This window comes from Agelaius tricolor, unplaced genomic scaffold (assembly GCF_023055355.1).
Source record: "Agelaius tricolor isolate 1412-34295 unplaced genomic scaffold, bAgeTri1.0.p SCAF_4, whole genome shotgun sequence".
NCBI lineage: Eukaryota > Metazoa > Chordata > Aves > Passeriformes > Icteridae > Agelaius > Agelaius tricolor.
In genome coordinates this window covers 53664031-53676392 of record NW_027269264.1, presented here as the reverse complement: position 1 = coordinate 53676392, position 12362 = coordinate 53664031, and the positions used below count along the sequence as shown (strand labels likewise).

The 12362-nt window shown below is 36.2% G+C and overlaps 1 protein-coding gene across 5 annotated transcripts in view; it reads right to left on the bottom strand.

Annotated features, from left to right (window-relative positions):
- PIK3C3 (phosphatidylinositol 3-kinase catalytic subunit type 3) overlaps positions 1–12362 on the bottom strand; it is a 69980-nt gene that overhangs the window by 18411 nt on the left and 39207 nt on the right. For 2 of the 5 annotated variants that reach the window (XR_011678999.1, XM_071425785.1), the window contains exon 22: positions 4423–4591. Coding sequence is in view for 2 of the 5 variants with exons in the window: in XM_071425785.1 (XP_071281886.1) it covers positions 4423–4591 (169 nt within the window). In the remaining 3 variants the exon portion in view is untranslated. Of the gene's footprint in view, positions 1–4422; positions 4592–6311; positions 9177–11835; positions 12008–12362 lie in introns of those variants that run through there. The other 3 variants (XR_011679000.1, XR_011679001.1, XM_071425786.1) reach the window with 3 other exon arrangements.

Here is a 12362-nt window from a genome sequence, read left to right as displayed (position 1 = left end):
TCTCTAGAAAAACTTAAGTTCCAACAAAACCTAACACTACCTAACACATTCCAATATAAGTTTAAAAACATTATAAGAAAAGCACTAAAATCAACTGTTTGGCTAGAAATCCTCAGTGCCTTATTTCTTTCAGAAGTTTTACTTCACTTCCCCAAGAGCAGGGAGCTGGAGTCAGAAAAATGACTTTTATGGCAAATTAAAAGAAAAGAAGGAAAGCTAACTCTACCATTTTGTTTCAGGTCTGGCTAAGAAATATGGCAGTCAGGTTGCTCTGCTGCTAGGAACAGACACCACTGATTTTAATCAATTTTTCTTCCACTTGCCTGAAACTAGATTTCCTTTAACACATACTTAAATGTTACAGGTACATGCTCTGAAGTCTCCTCCTAGATTACTGGTACCTTCTGTCAGTAGTTTTCCCTTCAAACTGACACAGAATCCAAAGTCTCAGAGTCCCTTTTGCTCTTCAACAGCACAGAGGATAAGAGCTTATAAGCACTACAGGTTATTGGAGCTATTTATGTGATTGAGGCTTGTAAAAAAAGATTTTAAAGGTCTAGAGATCATTGTTAGATGCCAGTTAAGAGACAGTTCTGTTCCATACAACAAAGTCTCGTGATTCTTGAGGAATAAGATCACCTGAAGATACTCATTTGGGGGGGGGGGGTCAAGAAAAGGTAATCTGCAGGGGGAGTATGGAGTGGAAGAAACCCTAAAAATTAAGGAAGAATTGCTCACTATAGTATTTGCAGATCTGTCCTCTACCCCAACATTTCTATAACTTAATAATCAATTGCAATCCTTCTTACAGGGAACATCTTTGGCAGACATGCCATGAGGTTTACAGCTGGGGAACTGACAGCCCAAACTCATCTAAGAGGAGAGATTTTGCTGAATCACCTCAGTTAGGAGCCTGACTGTTATCAAGCAAGGTATATCACTCATCTTTGACATGTACATTACAAAGGCCTCTGGAATGGCTGACATCTATCCACAGGCAGAACAAAATCTGAGCCAGGTTTTCCTGGTTTTAAGGAGGTTTAAGGAAGCACCTAAACTGAAAACTAAATTCTTCTCACATTACTCTTTGCTTTCTTCAAACTCAGTACAAATAAACTTACAAAATCAATGAGGATTCAGCTGCACTGAAAGTTGATTAACTTCTGTTTTGAACATGAAGTACTGTTAAAGAAATTCAACATGAAAATTCTACTTCTACATAGAAAAGGTCTCATATATCAAGAAATGAACCCACATCAGACAAAAGGTCAAATTCTCATTACTATGTTTTCTGAGACCAGTAACTTTTGTTTTCAAGTAGTTAATATCTCAAATATCTGCTTGATCCTAAGCATTCCTTTATTTATTTTTTCAATATTTACCAGACCCTTTGCATATAGATGTCCTAAACCAATCAAATATTTAGGGTGTTGGCTTTGCAATACTCTACCAAATATGAAGCTACAGACATCCACTATAAAGACATGGACAGGAAGGTATACAGTTACCTGTAGTCCCAAACTAAGGCCCTGCTGACCTTAGTCAATAAGTCAAAATTCCTAAGTTTAAAATGCCTTAAGGATACTACCTTTCTTTCAGTGGAACATGGGTCTCCCCATGACAAAATTATCTTCTCAAGAGTATGAATACTCCCTAATCATTGTCATGTCACAATTAGCTATAATAAATTATGTCATTTATTCTTCCTACAGTATATCTTTGCAATCCAAACTAAGTGAATATGGACGTAATCCTACCCAGGTTCACTTCTGTTCTTCTTTCTTCACCATCTAATCCCAGCTTTTAGAACACTATCCTGACACTGCACTACAATCTTTCCAAGGGAGCAGGACTTCCCAAGGGCCATCACAGCTTTCCTCTTATTGCACAGTGTTTCCATTCAGATCTGGACTGCAGCCTCAGTCACTAAACAAAGAACTGACTGGGGAAAAACTACTCCAGCCAACTAGACAACCCCACCCACACAGAGAAATAAATCTCACCCCAAACTACAGCTTCTGTCCCTCCTCCAACTTACTTACTACTTCTCTGCCCTTTCCTACGCCCAGTAACTCAAACTGAACACCTTCTCACAGGATTAATGCAGAGGAAACCTTTACTTGGAAGGAACAAAACAATGTAGAGCCATTTTCACTCTGGAAAAAAAATCTGAAATGCTCTGACTGATACTTTGCTGTCACAAATTGCCCAGAGAGGGTAAAGAGTCTCTCCCAGTGGAGATATTCCAGAACATTCAGACCATACCCCTGTGCCATGTGCTCCGGGATGACCCTCCATGAGCAGGGAGGTGGGACTCATGAACCATTTGGTGAAACTACGGAAGCTGCTGAAAATGTGTAAGCAGGAAATTCTTGATGGAAAGGAAATGCTGACATGTAGCAGGATTTAAACATCTTTAAACAGGCTCAACATGTATAACGAAAGCATAAGAGGCTGCTACAGCCCAAGTCCTGCTGACAGCCACAATTTGCCCTGCAACACATTCACAGTGCAGCAGCTGCTCCTTCACTACAGCACTGCTGACAAAGACTGATCACACTAAGAAAGCAGAAAGCATCTCCTTATTCCTACTCCCTAAGAAAATCCCCAAACTAACTAAAGAACATACAATAAGGATCATATGCCAAACTGCTTACAACCAGAAACAATGGACAGAACTATTCCTTCACTTGTAACTTTAAAATTCCTTGTATTTTTTTTTTTTCACTATGCAACATCCATTCCACCAGGAGTCCTGATACACAAAGATACTTGAAATATGTAGAGAATTGGTTATTCCTCAGGGAAATAAAGAACTGAAATAAAGCACAATCTGATGGAGATGACAAAGTTTGCATTTTGTCTTAGCTATCATAAGTTATGATTACACACTACTTGGCCAGAATATCTGTCTGTGAGTGAGTGGGTCAATATGCAGAACTGTTAGAACTAAAGTGTTCCACAACCAATTATTCTTTTTTAACAAGTAATCTTAATTATTTTTAGTTCTAGCTGCTTAAAATAATAGTTACAGTAATTTTAATATTATCATACAGTATTGTTGCTGAAAACCTTAAGGGCATATTTTCTAGAACCATGTAAAAATATTTTCCAATAAAGTGAGCAAATATTGGCGATACTATAATTACAACTACAATTCCAGACATTAAAAATAAAACCATCTTGATTTACAGTTTAGTTGGATACCCAAATTACCATTATACTACACATTTAATGATGATCCTTGTAGCAAATCATTACATAAATTAATTCAATGAATACTCCATCGTTGACACAACAGACTTTTCCACTGAAACAGCTAGGTTTAAACAAAAACAACTCAAGTATATGACAAATAAATACAGCATTACTAAACAGCTTTAAGCAAAGTTCAGAAGTTGGACTGTTCTCTGAAGCCACAAATACCGCTTGCTGACAACATGCACTATTTTTTCAAATTATTGAATGGCTTTTTAATGCATTAATAACTTCAGTTCCTAGACCAACTCCTTAATCTTCCTCCTTTTATCAACTGAAGAACTACATGCAGCATTTTATTTTGTAACACTGGCTGCTTTCCATATTCCAGGTACTTTTCACATAAGCTTACCATATTAACAATTTCTTACACATACTTGAAAGTTTCCATTAGGTAATCTTTGATATTAAAATGAAAATCTTTCCTCTTCACTGAAGATGTGCTAAATCAAATCCCTGGACAGACCAGGAGTGCTTACCTGTCCTCTGTTCAAACAGAAAAAAATTCAGCTACTTGGCTCAGAAAGTTAATGGGTAAGTACTATAGTCACTGCAAAAGAATGAAGCTGATTCTGAGTGTAAAAGAAAGATCTGTTGGTTCCTAGACACCAGAGTCTGAAGAGGTTTTAGCTGCCACAATTCCGGGTATTTAAAGAAATTTCTAACGTGCTTGATTGTCACTACAAGTTGCTAAATTTTGTCCCACAGGAGCTGAACTGAACTAAGCATATGTGTGTGTCATCTTCAAGCCAAAGAATTTGATCATCACTAATTTAAACTGGAGGAGAATCAAGCAGCAAATGAGTAATGACTTAAATTAAAATGACAGTTCCTTGATCATCAATAAGCAGAGGAAAAGAAGCTTAAGGGCAAAAACGTACCCAAAAAGAAATATAATTTAATATCCCACTTGAGTTATGAAATGAAGCTATTTAAGTTATTAAACAAGCAAAACTGAGGGCTTAAACTTAAACAATTACATTCACCCTCCACATTACACCAACACTGCGATGCTTTCATTCCTTTGTTTCACACAAATTCTTGTGTTCTCGTTTAAACAAGCTTTGAATTTTCAACAGAAACATTTCAGCAATTCATTTACTGGTGTCCTCTCCTGCTTTCGGGTGGCTCTCACGGGTTGTGCCATAAGCCCAGTGCTGTTACCTGCGGAGGTGGAGAAAGGCTGTGTAGCACTGCTTGCGGAACTCCTGGTACTGCTCGCTCTGGGTGCCTCCCATGCCTTCCACCATCTCCTTGTTCAGCTTCATCGGGGGAGGAAGGGGCTTGGGGTCTCGGCCCAAAATATAACCAAAGTCAATGTGAAACAGTTTGCCTGTAGAAGAAGGAAAGACAAACACTGTGCATAATGAAAGTTCTTGCTGCAAATCTTAGAAAAATGTAATTATTAAGAAGATTGCAAGCAGCTCCCAGAAAGTTTTCTATAAGGTCTATAACAGTATATTTTTTATCTTCAGCTGTTAACTGGAAATTATGGTTCTAAAGAAAAAAAGCTGATTTAAAATTCAAGCTTTTTGATTTTTAAACAAGTGGAGTACATTGACAAAGACTGTACCAATACTGAAACTGGTTAGTAGATCTTAAACGCACAGTTTACATAATAGATAGAACTAATTCTTAACATCTTTATAATTTGTTAGCTAATTTAAACATTAATACTTAAAGCAGTGCCATGTGTGTTTTGCATTTGGTTGCTGTGGCATGAAATATGGTAAATTTAACATACAACTAACATAACAAAGAGAAAGTAAGACTCATAATCCTATGAACAACTTTTCGAAGTCACTGAACACCAAAGATGAGTTCAATGCTGTTTCAAAAGTCTTTTGAGTTGTTCAAGTAGAGTCAAAACTTATCAGTGGTTTTGAAATACACTGAAGAAACATCACTACAACTTCAAATTTGAAACTGGATTTCAAATCCACCAAAAAGTTTGTCATACCCTTTCTCAGTACTAAAATGAATTGCCTCACTTGATCACTATGTTTCCATTCTCAGTTCAACTGACTGCATTTAGAACATTTCTGCAGCTTTAACAAAAACTTGTATATGCCTCCTCTCCTCAAATGCACAAGGCAACTGCCCTTCCTATCAACAGCCTGCCATGCTGCTCACCATAATGCTCACACATTAACTGGGGAGAATGTAGAGTGCTCCCATCCAATATCACTGAACTACACGTGAGATGTTATTGGTGGCAGAATGAACAACTGAACTTCCCTTGGTAAACTTCAGTTTACCAGCAACTTCAAAAACCCTAAAATACTTAGATTAACTGAAGAAAGAATATATTATAAATACAATATATATATGATTATATTATAAATACCAAAAAAAAGCGTTAATAGAAATAAAACAATTCATCATTCTTAGGTAGCCATTTTTTAGGAATAATCTTGCCTCAGTTAAATACTGTCCGTGTTAAGCAGAAAAATGTCTCTTAATGTGTGCTGCAAATGTATTTTCAGTTTGGAATGCTTAATTTAAGCAATGACTTGAGCCATACCACAGCTATATTACAAAAAGATGGTGAGACTGCAGATATGCATGCAGATACAAGATAGAAGATCTTTTAAACAAGAAGGTAGAAAATTATTAGCATGATTGTTATCTAGACAAACACAGCACAGAAGATAGAGTCTTGCTTCAGAATTATGGAACTGAGTAGCATTACAGACAAAGGCTGTATTTGCCTTTGGGTATTTTAACCTGCAGCTTGTGTGTTCATTTTAAGATTTCCTAAGATTAGGTTCTCAGTGCTCTTGGAAAAAAAAATGGAGCAGTCATATTTTTCAGTTAATCACCTGTCTTTGACTGTTTCATTGAATAATAATGTAGTATCAATACAAAAGGCTTTTTGAGACCTGTCATAAGCATTCTTCTTCAATCCAAGAAACTAATTCCATGACAGTCCAATTTCAAAGAGAGATCAGAAGCATCCTCAACAAGAGGCAAAGTATTTGCTGACTGATAAATGCCACAACCATTACATTTTGCATAACTAATTGTGCTATTAAAAAAAACCATTCCTTCGATATATTCTTACTGGTCTGATAAAGGAGATTCTTTTAGAGCTCATTTTTGTAAACCAAATTTTTGAACCAACCACATACAGAACCCTTTCATCATTAAGCTAGAAAAAATGTTTAACTGAAAAGCTTTGGGGACTTGCTTTCTGTTCACTTATTTAAACCTGTCACCTTGAAGAGTCAAGAGACAACATTTTGAATAAAACAGTAACCCTTGTAGCAGAAATATTTTTTCTCAGTTTGCTCTGGAGATAAGGAATAAAAGATGATAATTAATAATTTACACTGGTAACAAAGACATCTAAAGCATTCAAAAATATTTCAATAATTGAGTGATAGACACTTTGAAAGTGAGATGAGGCCATCCTGCATTAACATCATAGTTTTCCTAGATGTACTTCAAAATTCAGCTGTTTTTTAGGTTGACTTAAAATGTATGTACAAGCTGACATTTAAATAAATATATTTAAGACCTTTCAAACCTGTTTACTAAATACAGATTTGATTAATTTTAATTCAGCTCCTGCAAGATCAATTAAACCAGCACACCATGCTACAGAACATGGACAAAAGGTTCTCCCTGGTGCTGGCACTAAGCTTCTACACCAGGAGCAGCCTGAGGGAGCACTGAAGGTTTAGAGATTTCTACAGAGGAACCTGACTCATGTTACCCTCCAGGACTTAACTACTGAAAAAGTGAAGAACAAGCCTGCTTTGGACAAATTAAATTTGCTATGTATTTAATACTGAAAATAGGTAATATTTATATTCTTATTTATGCTAATATATAATAAACTTATGAAGTTAATGAACTCAATTATTTCAAATCTTCAAGACCAAGACAAAAAGGTTGCAAGTCTCTCACGTGATCATCCCAAGTGCCATTTCTATCAGGGCGTTACACTGATTATTCCACTTTCATTACATTAATGAATGTGACAGTTTTCATTCAGCATTACTCCAATTGCAAGAATAAAGGGACCTCTGGAGGACACCTGGTCAAACCCCCTGGATGAGCAAACACCCAGAGCCAGGTGCCTTAGCCAGGGCCATGTCCAGACAGTTTCTGAGTATGCCCAGGGAGGGTCTCTCTACAACGTGTATCAGTCACTTCCATGTAACACTTCATACTCATATCATGGTATTTATATACAGTAATCACCTATCCTCCCAGTAATCCAGCCTTCATGTGAACCTTCTGCAACACTACTTTTTCAAAAGTATTTAATTGTTTGTAAAATATGGTTTTCCTTCCTTCAATATACAGGGTGAATGTCATAACACATACCCTTCCATCTCTTAGACCATCATGTTTTACCATGATCCAACTTCTTCCAATTTCTTGTCTTAATTTAAAGGGCTGCTAAACTTTATATATGCTTATAAATTACAGACAAAACTGGACCTCTGCTTTGGTTTACTATTGTTCCCAAATGAGTGCTAAATCATAAAGGTGAGGAGTTTTTTTGTTTGTTTCAGTCATGATTTAAACTAAAACCAGGAGTTACTTAAGACAACATGTGAAACAGATCTCATATTTAAAACTAGTGCACTAGAAATCACCTTGCCCTTCCCGTTTATTTTACTGTAGAAAAAGGAAGACACTTTACTAACTGGAAGGCATTTACTGACTGGAAGAAGATGAGAAGCTTCCAGGAGTAAGCAGTATGCATATATAAAATTATTTAATTCAAAATCTAAGAGTCGATACTACTGGGTACTTTTGAGCTTTTGTTTTCTTAAAATATTTTATTCTATGAGTTTGACTACCTTTTCCCACTCAACACCTTGTTTTCTAACATGTGGAATAGAGAGGAAAGGCCACTGGAGACTTCAAGGATATGGCACAAAACATGGAAGTTATCCCAACTACCAGTCAGGGTGTCAGGGATTTCCAAGTCCATCTGACTTTCTTTCAGTGATCTTTGATTAAGTGAAGCATGGACCTGTAGAGAATAAAAATTCATACCTGGTCCTTGCAATAGCCAGTAACACCTGACTGCAGCTGGAGAGGGTGATCTGTCCATTACTTTCACTGCTAATATCTAGATTTTAATACAGAAGAAAGTGCCTATAGAGCAGCACAGAAAATTGTTTCATTTTGCTAGGAAAAAACACTGAAAACCAGACAGAACTCTGAAAACCTTAAAATGCACAGGACAGAGCAAATTAGATGCAATTACTGAAATAAAGTAAGTCTGATGGCAATTGTCTCTTAACAGTAAAAAAAGCAAATGATCTCAAACTACTCTGTGTGCGTTGCTGGGGAAGAACAAAAAAACCACTAAACCAAAACACAATTTGTAAACGAAAACAAAAATTTCATTACTTCTTTGCAACCCTCAAGCACCACTATTATTTTAACTTGGCCCATATAAAGAAATATACAATTTAGTTATTATTTTAACTAAATTCCTATTTTAAATTTGAAGCAATAGGATGAAAAGTCCTTGATGAAAATGACTGGATGGATGGGGTGTTTTTCTGGCTTTCCCAGCAAATTCTAATGTTACTGTAAAAATTTCTCTTCTGCTAACAGACCAGTGGCATGATGAAAAAATCGGAATGCCTAATTTACTTTCATAAGCAGCATCTTACAACTTTTCTAAGACTACACAACAATGAAAATAATGTGAATTTTCAAGAACTTATTCAGGATACAGGTTTTAAAGTCAGTATGCAGCAACAGATTGAAGTAAAGTTTAACACTGTCACCCATGTAACTGTTAAGAGCCCAACTTGTCTTAAGCATTATAACTCACCTCCCTCCCCAGCAAGCTGTCCATTCCCAAAATACATTCTATTCAGGCATATTATAAAAAAAACCAGGTCTGATATTTATAAATAGATGACAAATGCTGTTCAAGGTACCTAGAAGAAAAAGTGTTTTAACAGATCAAAAGCTAAAAGGTTATGTTCTTTTAATAATAATCACCACAGAAAGTGGAATTCCAGAGAGAAATCTAAAGCACGAAAGTATGCATTAGTTTTTATTTAAAAAAAAAATAAGGATGTCCCTCTATCAAGATCAGTAACATTTAAAAACATCTTTAAAAATTGTATTTTACATACTACAGTATTTTGCAACATTAATAAATGCACTTAACAATGTACTTGTCTAAGCACTGACAGAAAGTGAATGTTTGAATCTTGAAGGTTTTCCATTTCAACCATCTCAGACCTGCTCTGGGATAGATTTTTTGACTAAAAACCACAGGAAGTACAAACACATGGTGTCATTTTATATATGAATCAGTTCAGGTCCTTGCTGTCTTTCCTGGCAACCCTTTCTAACCGAGACTGAAGAATAAATGTAGTGTCATTTGGTGACCACAGCTCTACCTCTTAACATTAAATGAAAAGACAGCCCAGTGCTTTCATGTATTTACTCGTGATGCCAAAAGCAAATGTGGTTTTCAAGTTCTGAGCACTGAGTCTTTGACCTGCTCTTAGATATTAATAACATAATTTTATCTACGTAGCAATTTTCCCTCCTGCTACAGAGCAATGACAAGTGTACGGCTCAGGTCAAAGCCCCTGTACTTTAGGAACTCACACTGGGAACTTGCATTTTCACGCAGGTGACCAGAGGTTACTGAAAGATAAGCTGGACATCCCTAGGGTGAGAGTACGTTGGTCAGAAACACACATAAGCAGTGCTATCAAGAAAGCTATTTAAATGTCTGGGATATCCTACAATATCCACACATAGCCTGCACCTTTGTGAAACCTCTGCATGACTATAGAGCAAGTTGAAATGACTAAGATACCTCTAAAGGGACAGGAGACTTCACTTGTCTATGAAGGCTGAAATACTTTCTAACTCTCCTTATGAATGTACTGACTGCCTTGCAAATATGAAGACATCCATATCTGGGTATTTTATTAGTACCTATATTCTGACTCTACAATCAAATCAGTGAGTGTAAGAGCTGCAGAACAAAATGTTCTCAGGGGAAGGCTTGGCGTAATTACAACGTAATAGCCTAGTGCACTTTCCATGGAAGTTAACTGAACATGCTACACCTTGTATATCACAATCCAGCTTCACAATGACCCAGATCTTCCTTCCAAGGCAACAAAAGGAATGTTAGCTGTTAAATCAGATGCCAACTTCAATATATAAATCAGTCTGTAATCCTAAAAGGACACACTGATGTTGCCTAATCCTGGGCATACAGCTGAAAAAGTGTCTTGTTATCCACAAACCACAGTAATATCGGCTACGGATTTAGAAACAAGATTTTAAAACATAGACCAATTGAAAGTGCATTTTGTCTCCATGAGAAGTAAGAAGTTCAATGTTTTCAGAGAAAATAAATATCCCTGCCATGGAATACTGAGTGTTTAATGGCCTTTGGGTTACCAGTCAAGACACATTTATGAAATTGATGCAAGTCTTTTTGTAATTTTTAACAGTACTGACAGATAAGGATGGTTTGACTGAACATTCTCCACATCTTCTTCCAAACACACTTCTAGAGTTGTCCTTGAAGTATAATGATACAGTACTAAAAATGTGAAAATCCAGATGTCTTTTTCAAGACTACTACTACAAAAAAGCCACTCCATTTCTAGAACTATGGGCATAAAAGAGTCATGAAAGACAACAGAATGATTTCATTACATAACTGACATCTTATGCAAAAGACACATTTCTAATGTGTAGAAAACAATGTGTTTTTATGAACTACTGTTTCTAGTGCTTAATATTTAAATTATACTGTATCTATATTATAAGCATGGACATCTTATGTTACAAGATGATGCACCAATTCCATTGGAAGGAGTCTAACAGATATGGCTACATTCACCAAACTGAAAGGTTGAGCCAAAAAAAGGGTAATGATATGTAAGAAATATATGAACCCACAGCTGATACCCAGTATTCTTTACTGGAAAACATCAATTCATTACATGAATATCATCAAGAAAGGATGCATATAGGGTAGTATGATTTCGAAGGAGGTACTTGGACCATGCATTCTTCAGGAGAAGAATGAAATTAACTTCTTCTAACTTAAGGCTAAGGGATCCTCAGTAGCAAGAAACAAGCCTTGGTAGAAGGTCTTTGTTGTATCTGGAATATGTGGAACATAAGGATTTCTCTTGACAGCTCACAAAAGCCCTCAGTTTGTGGCAGACCGTGGGTTTTCAGACTTGGAATGTACGATGGATGTGCACTGCCCTCTGCTGTACTCCCCAAATTCTTCCAGTAAAGCCACTGTGCTGTACTTAACAGACAGGTAAGATGCACTTTATCCCAAATCAAAACACTGAACTATTACTACTCTCAGCATGCAAGCAGAGCCTGCTATGGAAAGATTTATACCCACCACCACAGATAAATGAGAGACCTCTCAAGACAGATCTTTAAATGACTGTATATTTTCAAACAGAGAAGGTAAAATACATTTGCTTTAGTTGTTCCCCCATGAGCTTAGAGCAAGACCTTTTAATCAAGACCAACTGTAAATTTTCTACTCTTTCAGACTATCATGGTTAAAAGCAGTATATGCTTCAGCCTTACCTTTAACTAACAAGCCTTCCACGTGGATGGGTCTCTTTTTCCAAATAACATTTTTATTTAAACGTTTCTCATTCAATAAACGTTTCACTTCATAATAAACACTTAACCACAACTCTTAATTCTCCACCACTATGTAATGAAGGTATTCAAGCAATCAGAGCTCCTAGGGAAGCTGTAGTTCAAAAGTAAGCAAGCAAGTAAAAATAAGCCAAACAACAATTCAAAAAGACGTTCCCCTATAAGAAATGTTATTTGTCAAAACTTTGTGAAGCACATGCAGCTACACATGAGCTCATTTTCAATGAAAACAACTGAAATTCCCTCTATCCCACAGCAGTGATTGTAATAGTTGAAGTAGTTTTATTTTCAAATCCTTCATTTCCTCTAGTTAAGAAATCATCTTCTTATAATACACTGGAGAAAATATTACCTTAAATGAGACAATACAACTTACATTTTAAAATATAATCTAGTCTGCAATACTCAGTGGGTTATATTCACAAGGAAAATGCAGAGAAAAAGTACCA